Genomic DNA, 16,945 nt, shown 5'->3' with positions numbered 1-16,945 from the left:
ATCTCTTCTGCATTTTAGAAGCAATACAGGAAGGAGGGGTGGTGTTTCCCAGGGGTTCACAAGACAGCCCTTTGGTTTCAATTTGGCTGCTAGCTGCATGGCTTTGGGAAAAATCTCATGACTGTTTTAGAGTCAGTCTCTTAAGTTGGGAAAAGCAACCCTGGCTGGGACCATGAAGGGCTTGTTGCTACAAGAGATATTGATAATGACCATGGCTGGAGAGCATGTAGGCCAGGAGGGTACCACTCCCCCTTACATTTCCCACAAAGCCTTTCTTTCTGGAAAAGACAACAGCTGGGGACAGGGCTGGGCAAGCCAACCTCCCAGGGCTCTGCTTCTGCAATTTCTCATTCACATAGGCCCTCCGAGGCCTCGTGAAATAACTGCTCCATTGCTCCCCTCCAGACAGATTACTCTTTTTATATCTGTTCCCTCTGCATGGGTGTTTCAGTCCTGCTACTGTGGACAGTTTTAAAAGAATAGCATTTCACAAACTGGAAACAACCCAAGTGGCCAGTAAACTGGGAGCCATTAGGCAAATTATGGTGCCTCTACAAGATGGGATATTTTGCAGTCATTAAAAACTGAGGCTTATGAATATTGTGCAGAAACATGCTCATACTAAGTGAAATTTAAAAATGTATGTAACTATATATATACACAGTGCAACTATTTTTAAAAGCCTCACCATTTATATTAAAAAAAAAAAAGGATGAGAAAATATGTCAAATAATCATTTTGGCTACTTCTGGGTATCTGAAGTGTAGATCATTGAAATATTCTTTCTTATATTTTCTTTGTGTTTCCCAAAATTTAAAACATGAACACATATAAATATAACTGTTCAGGAAAAAGATGAGGCTATTAACATTTGAATGTCCAGCAGCTCGTGTATGTTGTGAGCCATCCACGCGGGGAGACAATGGAAGGGATGGGGGCCTGGCACTGAAATCCACACAAAGTAGGAGAACCGCAGACTTGGATCCGTGTAGACTCGTACATGCGCAGGCTTCGCTGGGAAGCCAGACTTCGAAGAACGCAAAATCAGCTCAGATGTTCTGTCTGCTGGGCAAATTACCAGATTTACTGGCCAGGCTATTTTCCGTAACATGTGAAACCCGGCTACGTGCTGGAAGCTGTCACTATTCTATTTCTGAAAGGGTAAAAAGGAGCGGAAACTTGGCACAGCGTGGCCGGCGTGGAAGTGGGCTGGGCCGGGGAGCGCTCGCTCGCTGCGGGCTTTCTGTTCCCAGGCACTCTGGTGGCCATGACTGCCGGCCCCTGCTGTGCACTCAGTTTTTACTGGGCAGTTTCAAGGGCTAATTTTTGCTAATGTTCTCTTCAAAGAAATTTCCTGCATGTTCAAAACATTCAGGTACAGCGCTCGAGGTCCCAGATGCAGGGGTTACAAAGGGCTGTTGGTTCCAGGCAAGTGAGAAAGAACTGGAAATCCAAGGAGGCTCACGTGCCTTTCCTCAGGACCGTTCAGCAAAGGTAGGAAGCCAGCTGATGACATCCCTCACTGGGGAACACAGAGGATGGCATTCAGTGAGGTCATGCACCTGTCATCTGCCTTTGGGACTCCTGCAGGAACCTTCTAACTGGTCCCACCATTATTCCCCACACCATTCTCCTGCTGGCCATGTACTTAAACTGCTCTTTGCACCCTCCCCAACCCCCTCTGTGCACTCTGTGTCAGGCCCTGGCTGGCTGCCAGTGGGAGCGAGAGATGTTCAAACCCCAGTCCCTGCCTGGGTGGAGCCCAGAGCCTGGCAGCAGAGACCAGAGGAGGAAGTAAATGATGGCAAACGGGGCCACACGGGACACAGAGGACACAGACTTGGAATCACAGTGCGTGGGCTCAACCTCTAGCCCAGCCACTTACTAGTTTAGCTGTGTGACCTTGGGCACGTCCTTGAACTTTTCTAGGCCTCACTCTCCTCATCTGTAAAATAGGCAGAATGACAGTATCTCGGGGGGGACTGTGAAGTGGGGTGATCTGGAAAAGCACTGTCACGGGGTCTGACACACACGGGCACTCACATTGCTAGAATTATTCAGAGGGCTTTATGGAGAATGGGAAGGTAGGGCAGCAACGACTTCCCAGCAGAGGTGAGGATGCAGCTGAGTCTGAGAGGATGAGCAGCCATTTGCATTTTGCTTATGCTCTCTCTTTGTCCAAACCTTTGCCCTGACACCACTGTTAAAGGAACAAAGGCCCAACATCACCCACAGGACATATATTTTCCCCATACACTTTGAACTCAGCAAGGATATTCTAATCCCTATGATCTTGATGCAGACAGGGCTCCCCATGGGACAGATGCCAGGCCGCAGTTGCTACATGGTGAGGTCTTTTGGCAAGCATTTGGGCGGTGGCTCTTTACAAACCTGTAGAGAAGTATTTCAGCATTTTAACAACTGGCTAAACATCTGCACCTCTGCAAATGAGCTGATGGTCAGCCTGCCTCTCCTCTAGTCTGACTCAGCTGGTCTATGGTACATGGTTCCGCCATGCATCCTGAGGTTTTCCCACCTTAGAGCCTCAGCCAGAGGCTTCTTCCACCCAGAATGCCTGATCTGATCCATCTTTCACAGTGTGACTCAAAGCCGCCTATCCTGATGCCCTCGGCAGTTTATCTGCACCTCTCTCTCTACCTCTGCACTTTCTTTCCTTCCTTCACAATAAATAAGCTACACAGGACAGGGTCCTGGGGTCACTCCTCCTTAGCAGAGGGCCACGTCTGAGCCCAGTAAACTTGGGTATGTCACTTATCCTCTCTACCTCACTTTATTCATCTATAAAATGGGGATGACTAATCATACCTACCTCATGGGCTAATCATCAGAGATAAATGAATTAATTCATGTAAAGTACTTATAATGGTGACCGGAACGTATAAGAATCCAATGAACACTACTAGCTCTTTCCATTACTATACCTAGAGCAGGCACTTAATGCACGTTCACTGAAAGAATGAACAGAGAATGAAAAACAATTAAAATTCCAACAATAAACAAATTTTAAAAATTAAAAAATAAAATAAAAATCAAACAGGTCAAGAAGCACCGAGGTGAAGATTTAAGAGGCAGGTTCCTTGGTTACATAGGCAGCAATTCGTTTCAGGAGGCTGACATGTTGTCTGATCAGATAAAGTGTGATTTGATTATTGTTTTTCCATTTGTATGAGCAATATTGATTTAGGCTTATGCCAGAGGAAATACTAGAAGAAAAAGAGAAGGGGTGGGGGAAGTATATTAAAGAAAGAATGTTAAGTCCCTATAGCCACAGTGTAAGATTCTTGAGAGGACTCGATGACTAATATTCTCACTTAGGAGAGAGCCCAGTACATCGTAAATATGCGATAAAACTTGGCGGTAATGGTAAAGATGATGGTTGCTTTAAAAAAAAAGAAAAAGAAAAAAACAACTCAGCCTTAAGATGATCAAAACATGGGCAGGTTGGAATAGCTTCAGCAGGTGAGCTGGCCCCGGGTCTCTGTGCTCACTCCTTAACCAGCTGCTTTAGGAGTGCCGATTATCACGGCTCTTTTGCCTAAAAGAGAAACCCTATCTGCATTGAGTCTCTAGTTCCGCGCTGTCCAATAGAAGTTTCTGTGCTGTTGGAGATGTCTTGTACCTGTGCTGTCCAACACAGGAACCACTAGCCACATTTAGCTACTGGGCACTTGAAAGGAGGCGTGTGGTACTGGGAAATCAAAGCTCTAGTTTTATTTAATTTTCATTCATTTAAATTTAAATAGCCTCTCATGGCTAGTGATTACTGTCCTGGAGAGTGTGGTGGTTGGTCCTTATTCTTTGTGTCATAAAGCTCATAAAGGTAAGAATTTCCTTTCTTTTTCCCATAAAATAAAAAGGGAGCTGGTTAGACTAGACCAGACTGCTGTGGCAGCCAGTTAACTAGAATTCAGAAAAGCCATGAATGTTGAAATGAACAAGTACAGTACGTGCATTTGACCCGTTAGCAGAGGGGGCTGTTTTTAAACTTGAGCCCCTTGACTTTACCACCTGTAGTCAGGAGCACTCTCTCCCCCTTGGCTGGGAAAGAACTCCTGGGTAACTAAGGCTAAGCTGTTTGACAAGCCCTGGAGGCTGGAGGTGTTTAACAGACCAGAAGCTGGTGGGGTTCAGGATTTGCCCTGCTGCCTCTCCCCGGGGGAGTACACCTGTCACATCCCACCTCATCTTTGCATGCTTGTCGTTATTTTGCTACCCTTGAGTTACTTTAGCTTTGCTGGTCACCTCATTAGGCTAAAGCTGATCAATATATTTGGATGCTCAGCATCTCCCCCTGGCCAGGGCTCCAAATCCTCTGAGTTCTGTAGACCAGTGCCCTTGGACCTCTGGAATCCATCCACTGTGGCAAACTGCAGAGGGATCCAGCATCTCATGAAAGAAGGGGAGTAGAGATCGTGCAGGTCTCAATCCAGCCCCCAAAGATAGTAATTAGGCACCTATCATGTGCCAAGCTCTACCAGAGGGACAAAAATCACCATAAAAGCTTATTTCTTGCCCTTTTATTACTTAAAAATGGGGGTTGGAGTAGGTTGGGGAAATAAATGACAAACACACAAAAACCATAATATCTTGTTATTCACAGAGTGGTCCATGGACCAGCAACATCACCTCACCTGGGACCTTGTTCAAAATGAAGCATCTCAGGTCCCACCCCAGACCTAATGAACAGAATCTGCATTTTAATGAGATCCCAGGGGACTCAAATGCACATTGATGTTTGAGAAGCCCTGCTACAGTATACATTCAGATTATAAGCACCATGACAGTAAGAATAATAATGGACATTATTTATAAAGAGCCTAATGCATGCTGGATTTTAAGTTTTTGGGTTTTTTTTTGGTGTGTGTGTGTGTGTGTGTATGTGTGTGTGTGTGTGTACACATAAATACCTAAGAGCTTCATAACTGCCCTCTGAAGTAGATTCTATGGTATCTCCCATTTCACAGATAAGAAAACTGAAGCTCAGAATGGTTAAGTAACTCATTCAAGGTCACACAGCTAATTAAAGTTAGAACCAAGATATTAACTCAGTTATTCTGGCTCCAGAATAAAAAATATCCAGAGATATAATTAATGTGCTATAAAGGTCCTTAATGTTACCCTTAAAAGCTTCCAAATAGCCTTTTCCTACTAAGTAATTAGAATTGTCTCATCTGTAGATGAAGGTATTTCTACCTCACAAAGTTAATGTAAAGGATTATATTAAACTCTATAAGTAAAGTGCCTCCACAGTAAGTACGTGGCACATAGTAGATGCTCATCAAATGTCCATCACCTTCCTTTAAGCATCCTCATGCTGCTTTCAAGAAAGAGTTTACGAGGTGTCTGACCTAGTGCTGGTCTCCGCGTCTCTCTTCTCGAATCCCTTCTGGCTCCTTGCTAGTTATGGGAGGAAGTCTTGTATCCTTGGCTAGCCTTCCAACTTCCCTTGCAGTCTAGTTTGTTGCCGTCTCCAACACTTCTTCAGAACATGATCTCACTTTCTTTTCTCTCACCTTCCTGCCTCCCATGGCATATATCCTGTGCCTTCCCATAGAGCTCCTTTCCCTGTAGCCACTCAGCATTCATTTGATGTGTTTGATACTCACAGACCTGCCCATATGGGAAGTTGCATAACCTCACTGTACCTGTTTCCTCACCTGTGAAATGGGAGGGGTAAGGCTAGCTCCTACCTCAAGGAGTATTGTGAGGATTAAATTAGCTAATACACATAAAGAGTGTAGAGCAGGGCTGCCACATACAAAGTGTCAATCAAAATCTCTTATAATATCTAAAAAGAGTTCAACCTAGATTAAAGGAGTAAATAATAATTTCTTGCCATTTATGAATCAATGGCTATGTGTTGGTGCTTGTATATGGCTCTTACAGAAGTTAGCTCACTAATCATTAAAATTACTCCATGAAGTAGGATTATCATTTCTTGTTCATAGCTGAGGAAACTTAGGCCTGGGATAAGAGGACAGGAGAACCAGCACCAAGCTGAAGGCTGCCTGAGTTGACATCGGCAACTTGGCTCTCTGGGAAGAGGGCCAGAACACATAGGTTTCAGACCCAGCTCTGTTCAGTTCTGCCAGCATTTATTGAGCACTTACTATGTGCTATGTATGCACTGAGCTAGGCCCTGGATACTTAATTCATCTTAAGGTAGTAGAAAAGGGTTCCTGGAGGAAATAATGCATAAAGTGACTCTTGAAGAATGCCATGACAGAGGTAGTCAGATGATGAAGCAGAAGGGAGATGTTATTCCAGGAAGAGGGCAAAGTACATGCAAAGGTACTGAGGCACTGCCTTGTGAATCCACTGAAAATGTGCTTATGACATTTGACAAATCCTCTGATCCAGCTAGGCCTCAGTTTCATCATCATCTACACAGAGCACATTCGACACGCCTCATGTTCCCAGATCTCTCTTGACATTAAATCCCATGTCCAATAATGGAGCAGTCCATTGAAAAATCTTGCTTTTGAAGGTTATTCAATGAAAAAGACCAATCATGTATACTTATTTTGTGAAACAATCTAAACAAATTATATATACACAGAAAACTAAGATTGAAAGGAAATGTCTCTTCAGTCTCAGTGCTTATTCCTGGAGGCAGAGACTACAGGTGATTCAAAATTTGTTCTTTATTGTTATTTTTTGTACTTATTACATTTTATTTAACAAGTATTAGTTTTATATTTTGTAAACATTCATAAAGATTTAAAAAAATTAAGGATTAGGCATGAGTCTTTCAAACATTATTTTTTTAAAACCGTAGCCCGTCGATAGCAAAACGGCCTAGTGAATACAAGCACAGCCCAGGGTCTGACTCCAAGAGCTCAAACACTGGTCCTGCAGCTTTGGCTACATGACCTTGAGTAAGTTAACCAATGCCAGTATATATAACCAAAAAAAATTTTTTTTTCATAAAATATACTTACTTTACCTCATGTAAAGTACTCTGATTGTATTTTTTTTTATTCAATTCTAACTAATTTTTTAAAAATGCAGGTTACAACCCACAACATCAGGGACCAGCAGATTTTCTGGAAAGACCCAAATAGTATTTTCAGCTTTGCAGGCTATTTAATCTCTGTCACAACTAATCAAAAGTGCAAACACAGCTATAAACAATGTGTAAACAAATGGGTGTGCCTATATTCCAATAAAACTTTATACAAATAGGCAATGGGCCAGATTTGGCCTGTGGGGTATAGTTTGCCACTCTCTGCACTGCACTGATTTAATGGGCCATTAATAGGCTGTAACCTACAGTTTGAAAACTATTGGGATTGGAGTTGTTTTTACCCTTGCCAGATGAAATAAATTGCAGCAGGGCTCAAATTACCAATGAATCATGTTTTAAAACTTTGTTTCTTAAATGAATTAGTTAGAATTGCACATCATTTTTCCCCCTTTGAACCATTATACGGTGGTTGAGATGCCAGGCTAGCCCACAGAAGCCCACATATAGCCCTGCATAAAAAAGGCCTATTATATAGTCCTCTCACTCTATCATGTCCTTATTTATTGACTGACTGAATTTCTCCAGGAAAAAGTCGGGGGAACTTTTGTGCCAGATGTGATCACTGTCCTTAGGAAAATGAGGAAGTAGAATTCTTCTGGGAAAAGGTTTCTGTATCCCTGCTTAGTTTGCCAGGAACAGCTATTGAGGTTCCCAGGGTGTTAGCCCAAGCAGTCCTGATGTTGGGGAATATTTCTTTGTGTGTGTATATGTGACAGAGAAATGAACAGACAGGCAGGAAGGGAGAGACATGAGAAACATCAATTCTTCGTTGTGGCTCCTTAGTTGTTCATTGATTGCTCTCTATATGTGCCTTGACGGGGGGTGGGGGGGCTCCAGCAAAGCGAGTGACCCCTTGCTTAAGGCAGAGAGACCTTCGGCTCAAGCCAGCAACCAGGGGATCATGGATATGATCCCACGCTCAAGCCAGTGACCCTGCGCTCAAGTTGGTGAGCCCGTGCTCAAGCTGGATGAACCCACATTCTAGTTGCCGACTTCGGGGCTTCAAACCTGAGTCCTTTGTGTCCCAGTCTGATGCTCTATCCACTGCGCCTCCGGGCAGTATTTTGGTTATTAACTGTAGTGTATAAGCCAATCAGTTGTGAGATGTGTGGCCAAACATGGCCAAAAGTACTAAACTGTATAAATGATTCACTTGTGAGTTATTTACCTAAAAAAGTTAAGTAGAAGCATATAGTGGAACTTAGTCAACTATTCTGGCTCCCCAGAACCACTGATAACCTTATCAGTGATTGGAATATTTCCCATATGATTAATCCATGGTTCAACAAGGTGGAAATTCATCTTCCTAGACTCCCTTGCAGCTACAGTGTACACAGGTAGCCTGGGCTATATTGATTTTAAAGCAAGTGGTGTGACATTGGTGGAACATTGGAGCTGACAAGGTGGTAGTAGAACAGACATTCAGCTTTCAGGGGTAATGGTGACAGAGGTTCTACTGGAAGTGTACAATGCCCAGCATCAGTGATGTAAGGTCAAGTGTCTGTGCCCTGCCCTGGAGGCTGTGAGGTCTCTGCTGGATGGAGTGCAACTTGTGCACTGTTGCAGCATGAGTCGCTTCAAAGCCTGGTTCTCTGGCTTCAATGTCTACCAGAAGCCTTAAGCTCTTCTAAACATTTATACTCATGGGACTACCATAGGCCATACTTGGTCCAGCAGGACATCATCAATATTCCTTTCAGTAGAAGTCCTAATAGCAATCAACCTAGCCATCCCAGACCTATCTTCTATCTAGGTGACACTCAGGTACAAGGAGATGAGATCCATTTGGGTGGTTGTGAAAGTTTCTCTGGTTTATAAACCCCAGTATCTCTTGCAACAACTCCATAAAAATAGCTTCCAAGGTCCCCTGCACAAACACTGCAAATTATAAGGGTCAATGAATTCAAGGTAGCCCAAAGCTCTGAATATTTCTGAAGTATTTATAGTACTACCGAACCAGATCTAATTTACCTGTCTAGGGTCATTTTGACAATAAGCAATGTTGCCTAGTAACACAGTTAATACTTCAATTTTTATCAGGTTTCCAGAGGAACAGAGTTAGAGAATTAATTCAAATTCTTGTGAAGAAGGAAAAAGGATTTGTTAACAGTGGCCTATACTGAACCTCCCAGAGATTGCTTTTTTTTTCTCTACTTTAAGCAGTCTAGGTTCAACTTCTACAACTAAACATTCCTAATAGCAGTGCTGCTTATATCAAGGATACCTCCACTTACTTGGATTCTGATAACATTCCTTAATGGGAAAGAATGGGCAAGTGTTATACCTTAAATGCTGGGAATTTTGCATAACCTCGTACATGTCTGTTGGAGTGTGTTAATATTTGAATATTACCTGTCACATAGGGCACAGATTAAAAAGCATGAGGAACTAATAATATATTTGGGGGTAATCTTTCAGTAGGGCGAAGGTCTTGGAAGATGTATTTGGGTTCCATTAACTTCTAATGTCAGTTGTGTTTGCTTTATTAACTATTTCTTTAAGCATCAGTTCTTCCACTTGTGAAGACTACTTTGTTTCTCCCATTAGTTTTCCAGTTTTCCTCAAGTAAGTTGATTGGTAATGGTATATTTGTGTTTGTGGTTGAGATTCCCCTAGTAGACAGTCTGCTACATCTGTTTGTACAGTTACTTTTACAAAAGGGCTTAGAACTGCCACTGTCTACATATAGATTCAGGTTTTTGTTTTTTTTTTTTTTTCAGTGAGATTGGGAAATAGTAGAACTACTTAATTGTCTAGTCTTTTAGGTGAAGCTGATCACTGTTCCTCTCACCCATTACCAGCTACATTGGGCAACAAAATACTTCTGTTTATCCCACTGTTTTTTTTTTCATTCAATGGAAAGAAATTACCGAAAATCATTAAGTGGCCAAACCCATGTAGGAATCACTGATAACAGAGGGGAAGAATATCTTGTCATAGACTTACAATGATTCCATTTAAAAAGAGCAACCTCATATGACCACTACCATCAAAATTAAGGTGTTTACATTTCTCATTATTATATGGAAAATAAATATTACCTAATCATAATCTTACAAAAGGTATCTGAGTTGCTTTTTTAAAAAAAAATATCTGAGGTACCTAAAAGATTTCAGAAACTAAAAAAAAAAAAAAAAAAAATAGTAGCCAAAGTTCTGGAAGAATTTAAATTACAGAAATTTCATGCTGGCACTGAGTTTCTCCAAAATCCCAAAGTGAAAAATGAAACCATCCAAAACAAATGCAGCAACTCCAAAGCTGAGCCCACATGAAAGAGCGGAATGGTGAACATGGGCCTCGCTCCAAGTGCGCTGGCCAAGAAAGGCTCTTCTGACAAGTAGACATGGTTTCAGGCACAAAACGATCTGCATTTCAGTCACATATCTCTCAGGCTCTCTGCTGGGCACAGACAAAAGCACACTAATAATATTCAGCCCCTGTTCCCAGAAGAACTTGTAGACGTGTGGAGAACCATATTAGCACCGAGGCCCTACTTGACTTTGCCAGACTAGAAATAGTCAAGGAGATGTTGTCTGAACTGGGGGGCAGGGTGAGGAGGGGAGGAGAGAGAAAGAGAGAGAGAAAAACAACTCCCAATTCGAGTCCTACCTTTCACTAGAAATTTCTTGTGGATGGAGGTTTGGTGTGCAGTTGGTGTGAACACTAGACTCAAACAATGAGAGGCTCTTCTCTGAAGGGAACATGTGTGTTTTCAGATGCTAAACACCAATGCCCATCCCATCAGGGAACAGGAAGAAATGACTTTTGTCTAGAAGGCATCATACACAGGCTTCAGTAAGGGCGATGATAACAGTGCTTTAGAACAGCAGCCAAAAGGAGCATGGTATCAGCTGCTTCTGGGAAGTGGGGAGGAGCGGAGGTCCCCTTGTCCCAGGCTGGATGTCTTAGCGGTCATCTCTAATTCATTGTTGATGCCAGTCCCTCGAGGCTGGTCTCATTCTCATTTTACAGATGAGGAAAAAGGTTCAAAGAGGTAAGATGAAAAAAAAAAAGTGACATGACCTGTTCCAGGTCTCAGAGTCAGAAGAGGCAGAGCTGGGACCCAAACTCAGAGGTCAATCTGACTCCTAAACCCATACTCTTTCCAGAGGACCAACATGACCAAAACTCAAAAATGACAAGTTCCACTTTGCATTTTGTGTTGTGGCCTGAAAATTCAACCAGAAAAGGAAGGGAAAGACCAAGATAGGAGACTCCAACAAATATTGGGACATGTTCACGTTCCTCTGCCCTCCCTTGTGGCTTTAAATCTTGTCACAGAAAGTTTGGAATTTTTAGATGGTCTTCCTAGAATGGAGCTCAGAGGAGGCGATGTCTGGTTGGAGATGGAGAGGGGTCATCTGCTTAGAGGCAGGAGTTGAAGACAACGTGCAGGGGTGAGTCAGAGAAAATGAACTATTGTACAGGCAGTGGGGGGGGGGGACTGAAGACCTAGGCTCCCTACAGGCCAAGGGTTTCCATTCTCTCAACTCCCAGGATTCACACTCACAGAAAGTCGAGTCTCGGTGTGTCTGACTGAGGTTATTTCTGCTCAGGAACCTTGGCTGTTTTGCCATCTCCCATCTTGGGCGTGTTTGGCACATGAACACAGGCACAGGGTACCCACTGATTTGGCCTGGAGAGTGGGAGACCTGAGTAATCCCCAGATTAAGATCACTCCAGACTGGATTGAAATATTAATGCTAACTTGGGATTCTTAAAACAGAAATAAAAGGCAACTTCTGTCTAACCCAGGCTCTGTTTTCTTCCCATGACTGAAAGCCAAGAGACATGGTTTTGTGAAGCAGCCCAATGAAGCCCTAATCCTGGCAGGAACCCAGCATCCAATGAGAATTTCAAAACAACTTGGAAACATTTAGCAGCGAAAGGAGAAGTGCACTGAGCCCAAATGGAGATTGTTTAACTACATGCAGATAATACCTACAGCAAGAGAAAGTGAATATTTATTGAGCACTTCAAACAGCCCAATGAAGTAATTACTCACAGTAGACCTATCATGCAGATGAAGAAACTGAGGCATGGAGAGGCAAAGGCCCTTTCCCAAGGCCCCTGGCTTTAATTGGAAGAGCCTGGGCTTGAACCCAGAAGTCTGGGTCACAAAGCCTGCTCTCTTGACCACTGTGCTGATAAACAGGAGTCACTACAATAGCAGCTAGAGTAAAGAGGTCTGTGTCGAGGGAGGAAGGGGCTGACTTGTGAGACGCTGTGGGGAGATGAGTTCTGTGGACCTCATCCCAGAGGAAGAGGGGACGCCTCCAGGCAGCCTCCTCCCCTGAGGGTGGTTTCTGATGCCCTGACTCTGACAGGATCCTGGGGTTTTCCAGATAGAAGGGACCTGGGAATCACTTAGTTCAGCCACTGGCTTACAGATGGGGAGACTGAGGCACAGGGAACAGAAGGCTGGTGCCAAGGAGCAGCAGAGGCTAGGTCAGAGCTTCCGCTTCCAGGAAGCTCCACTTCTTTCTCTCCTTTCTTCCTTTCCCATGAGGATTCTGCTTCCCCCAGCAAGCCAGCTCCTGCCCACCGGTGAGGCCCACTCTGGATGAGTCGGTATTTATGGTCCAAAGCCCCCTGCCCCTGGGAGGTCCCAGGCAGCTAGGATGAAATGAAGATAAGACCCAAAGAGCGGGCATCCCTAAAGCTGCCTTCACAAGGAAGCCACCCTGCATTGCTGAGGCCCTCACTCCTCCAGAATTTGCAGGTGGCTCTTCTGATGCAGGCCATGTTTTACCTGGAACTGGGCCAGCACTATGAAATCCCATTTCTAAGACTCTCCCAGGTTCTCAGGTATCCGCTCAGGGTGCATGGTTCCCACCTGAACCCCTCCAATGAGTTTCTGGGTGCTGGACAATTTTGACCCCAGCATCCGTCCCCTAGCTAGCCCACCCCTGCACCTCCATGGAGACAGCCCCACCCTCCCACCACCAGGCTGTGCTGGCCAGCGGGTCACTCCTTTCTTTGTAAGGAAAAGTCACATCTTACCTTTCTACCTGCAGGTTGACTTTGGAAGGCTCCACGTTGGGGTTTTCCCACTCCATTTGGGGGCAGTGCATGAAATAGCAAAGGGTGTACAGGGCCTCAGGCTCCCAGTAGAGCGCCCCCTGCTTGTGGTGCAGGGGGGTGCCATTGCCATGGTGCTTGGCATTGAGGGGCTGCAGGTGATGCATTGCGCGGGACACCAGGTCACCTGTGGACAGAAGTAAGATTTTAGATCCTTCAGGCAGCAAAGACTTGCAGAAAAGATGTGCCTAAGATCTTTGAGAAATCCTGTTTTATAGACAAGGAAACTGAGACTCAAGGTCACAAGGTTAGTTAGAGGTAGAAACATATTTCAAACCGGGTCTGTCCAACCCTTATGCCTGCAACCGTTACCCCGCACTAACCTAGTCATTTTTTTTCTGAGACAGCCTGATGCAGCCTTGTCCAGCTCCAAGTTCATATTAAGGATATTTGGCACGACATGGCCAGTGTGTTAACAAATGCTCTTTGCCCTTGATTCAGTAATTCCATTTCTGGGACTCTGTCCCAATGTTAGAATCCAAAATGCAGCAAAATCTTCATGCACAAGGCTTTTCACCCAAACCTTATTTACAGGGTCCAAACTTTGACAAAGAAACAAATGTTTAAAAATAAGAGTGTGGTTACATAAACTCTGGTACATCCACATGATAAAATCATAAATTTATGTAGTCATTAAAAATGTTTACATAGACGTGCAATGTCATGAAAAAAAAACACCCCTATGTTAAAAGGGCAAGTGGGAAAAAAGAGAAATTCAAAATTGCATACAGTATGATTAGGATTATGTTATTAAAAACTATCCACAGAATAAATACCGGGAAAAAAATATCAAAAAGTTGACCAAGGATTTGTCTGCCCAGTGGGATTGTGGGTGATATTCCGTTATAGCATACTTTTCTATAGTTTCTAAGTTTGGAATTATGGCATGTCCTACTTGGTATTATCAGAATAATAAGCTTACCGAGGTGGTGGGTTTACTTTTCCTAACTTCCATCTAGGGTCAATTTGGAGTGCACACTCGCCTTTCCATCTGTTTTAATTGACAGCTCCCATTTAAAAAGCTCAAAACAAGAAAAATCAAAAGGGAACGAAGAAAAGGGTTCATGTTTAGGACCCCTGCACCACTCCTCCATTTCCCAAGACACCGGGAAGCCTTCTGCCTCGAGGGCTGAACATCTCCTCTGAGCATCATTCAGCTCGCTCTGCACTTCCAGGTTCCCTGCTTGTGTTCTTGTTGTTTTCACACCTTAGAGTGCCTTTTCCTTAATTCTTCCAACTACTGAAGACCTTCAAGTCTATGATCAAATGCCTCTTCTTCCATGGAGCCCTCCAGAACGCCCCCAGTCAGAATCAAATCCCCCCTTCCCCCGTGTACCCGAAATATCTGTTAATAAAGTCTACGCATTACTTATTTAATTATGTCATGTTTCTGCACATCTACTGAGCCTCAAGGGAAGACACCGTGACTCATTCCTTGTTTTGTTCTTGAAGAAGCAGTTCAGGATAGTGGTTAGAAACATGCTCTCTGGACTCAGATTGCTATCATCACCACCATCATCGTTTTCTTTTCTTTTTAAAAAAAAAATATTTTAACTGATTAATGAAGGAGAGAGAGAGATTTGTTGTTCCACTAATCAACTGGTTGATTCCTGTACATACTCTAACTGGGGATCAAACTCACAACCTTGATGTATCAGGATGATGCTCTAAGCAGCTGAGCTACCTAGCCAGGCTGCACCGTTATCGTTTTCATCATCATTTCCATCAATATCATCATCATCATCACTACCATTATCATCATTGTTTTCAGCCTGGTTCCTGGATCAGAGGCCCTAAGGATGGCTGAGAGCAGGGCTGGCCATGGGAGGTGGGATGGGCACAGGGATTCTGCCATCACTAGCCCCACTTTGAACCCTGCTTTATGGATGTCTATCTGCTGCTTCACCTGTCAGCTTCATGAACCCAAAGCAATCCAACACTTGTAACCAGCTGCCCTGCCTCTGGGCAGTGGAGTTGGGCTCTGGGAACCTGCTGGAGAACCCACGTACAGCCGGGTTTCCCACACGCCAGCCGTTTGGGAATCAACATCAGGCACTCATCTCTGTGTGCCTCAAGTACAATTTATTTCCTTAATAATTTGCTTTAAATTGGCTCATTCTTTCCCACAAATAAATTCATTTTAAAAGAAAACCTCATATCAGTGCCATAAATGGAAAACCCAATATTTTTCTACTACTCATAAAAAATTCATAGCAATTAAAAATTAAAAATGGCTTCAGTATCACGGACGACCATCTCTCGTGCTGCACTTTGAGGAGCGCTGCTCCAACCCGCAGACTCAGGCTATGAGCGCATCTCCGACTAAGCCACCCTCCACGTGCCCGATGGGACTGCCCTGGGACAAAGGGTCACACAAGCCAATGGTGGGCTCCTTCTGTCTAAGCCTGAGTTTAGACGGCACCTTCACTTCCTTCCCTACTCATTATTTCACCCACGCTCAGCTACCATTGACTACCTCTCATGACCCTGGGACTGGAGGCAGCAGGACTCTGCAAAAGAGCCCGGGAAAGAGCCAATCTGCATTTCAAACCAGGAGAGAAACTCCCTTGTCCAAACAATACGGCTGTTTTATTTTGGAAAGACAGCCCAGAAACCCTTTTTACACACAGTTGTAAATTAATGCCCCCACCCCCGTGTTGATTGCCTCATTGAACAGGAGCAACAAGTTCACAGTGAAGTGTGAAAAGACAACAGGAAGAGGCATTTTTTAAAATTATTTATTTATTTATTTTAAATAATTTTATTTTTAATGGGGCGACATCAATAAATCAGGATACATATATTCAAAGATAACAAGTCCAGGTTATCTTCTCGTTCACTTATGTTGCATACCCATCACCCAAAGTCAGATTGTCCTCTGTCACCTTCTATCTAGTTTTCTTTGTGCCCCTCCCCCTCCCCCTTCCCCTCTCCCTCTCCCCCCTCCCCCCATAACCACCACACTCTTATCAATGTCTCTTAGTTTCACTTTTATGTCCCACCTATGTATGGAATAATGCAGTTCCTGTTTTTTTCTGATTTACTTATTTCACTTCGTATCATGTTATCAAGATCCCACCATTTTGCTGTAAATGATCCGATGTCATCATTTCTTATGGCTGAGTAGTATTCCATAGTGTATATGTGCCACATCTTCTTTATCCAGTCATCTATTGACGGGCTTTTTGGTTGTTTCCATGTCCTGGCCACTGTGAACAATGCTGCAATGAACATGGGGCTGCATGTGTCTTTACGTATCAATGTTTCTGAGTTTTGGGGATATATACCCAGTAGAGGGATTGCTGCATCATAAGGTAATTCTATTTTCAGTTTTTTGAGGAACCACCATACTTTCTTCCATAATGGTTGTATTACTTTACATTCCCACCAACAGTGGAGAGGGTTCCTTTTTCTCCACAGCCTCTCCAACATTTGCTATTACCTGTCTTGTTAATAATAGCTAATCTAACAGGTGTGAGGTGGTATCTCATTGCAGTTTTGATTTCCTAGGATTTGTGGTTAAAGAATCACCAGCCTGTGTCATTTTGGGGGGATCTAAGTGATATTCTGAATTAGCTTCTCATTCAGATATTGTAGACACATAGAGGTTCAGTTCTAGCTCTCTGAGTTCAAAATTCAGTTTAATGGAGTATTTAATCTTTTACTCGAGTTTCATGAAGATTTCTCCTCACCTGTAGCATTTTGTTTAGCGCCCCTCACCCCTGAGACTAGTTCAGAGTGGATCATTCATTTATTCATTTGGCAGTCAACAGATATTTCCCAAGCTATGGGTGATTATTGAGGTGCTCAAAAGGC

The 16,945-nt window shown here is 43.5% G+C and overlaps 1 protein-coding gene across 2 annotated transcripts in view; it reads right to left on the bottom strand.

Annotated features, from left to right (window-relative positions):
* ABTB3 (ankyrin repeat and BTB domain containing 3) overlaps positions 1-16,945 on the bottom strand; it is a 297,599-nt gene that overhangs the window by 94,176 nt on the left and 186,478 nt on the right. For both annotated transcript variants that reach the window (XM_066358225.1, XM_066358226.1), the window contains exon 3: positions 13,052-13,256. In XM_066358225.1, the coding sequence (XP_066214322.1) occupies positions 13,052-13,256 (205 nt within the window). The remainder of the gene's footprint in view (positions 1-13,051; positions 13,257-16,945) is intronic.

Source organism: Saccopteryx leptura, chromosome 1, assembly GCF_036850995.1.
Source record: "Saccopteryx leptura isolate mSacLep1 chromosome 1, mSacLep1_pri_phased_curated, whole genome shotgun sequence".
Taxonomy (NCBI): Eukaryota; Metazoa; Chordata; class Mammalia; order Chiroptera; family Emballonuridae; genus Saccopteryx; species Saccopteryx leptura.
The sequence above is the reverse complement of the archived record's forward strand: the minus strand, read 5'-3'. Positions and strand labels throughout refer to the sequence as shown.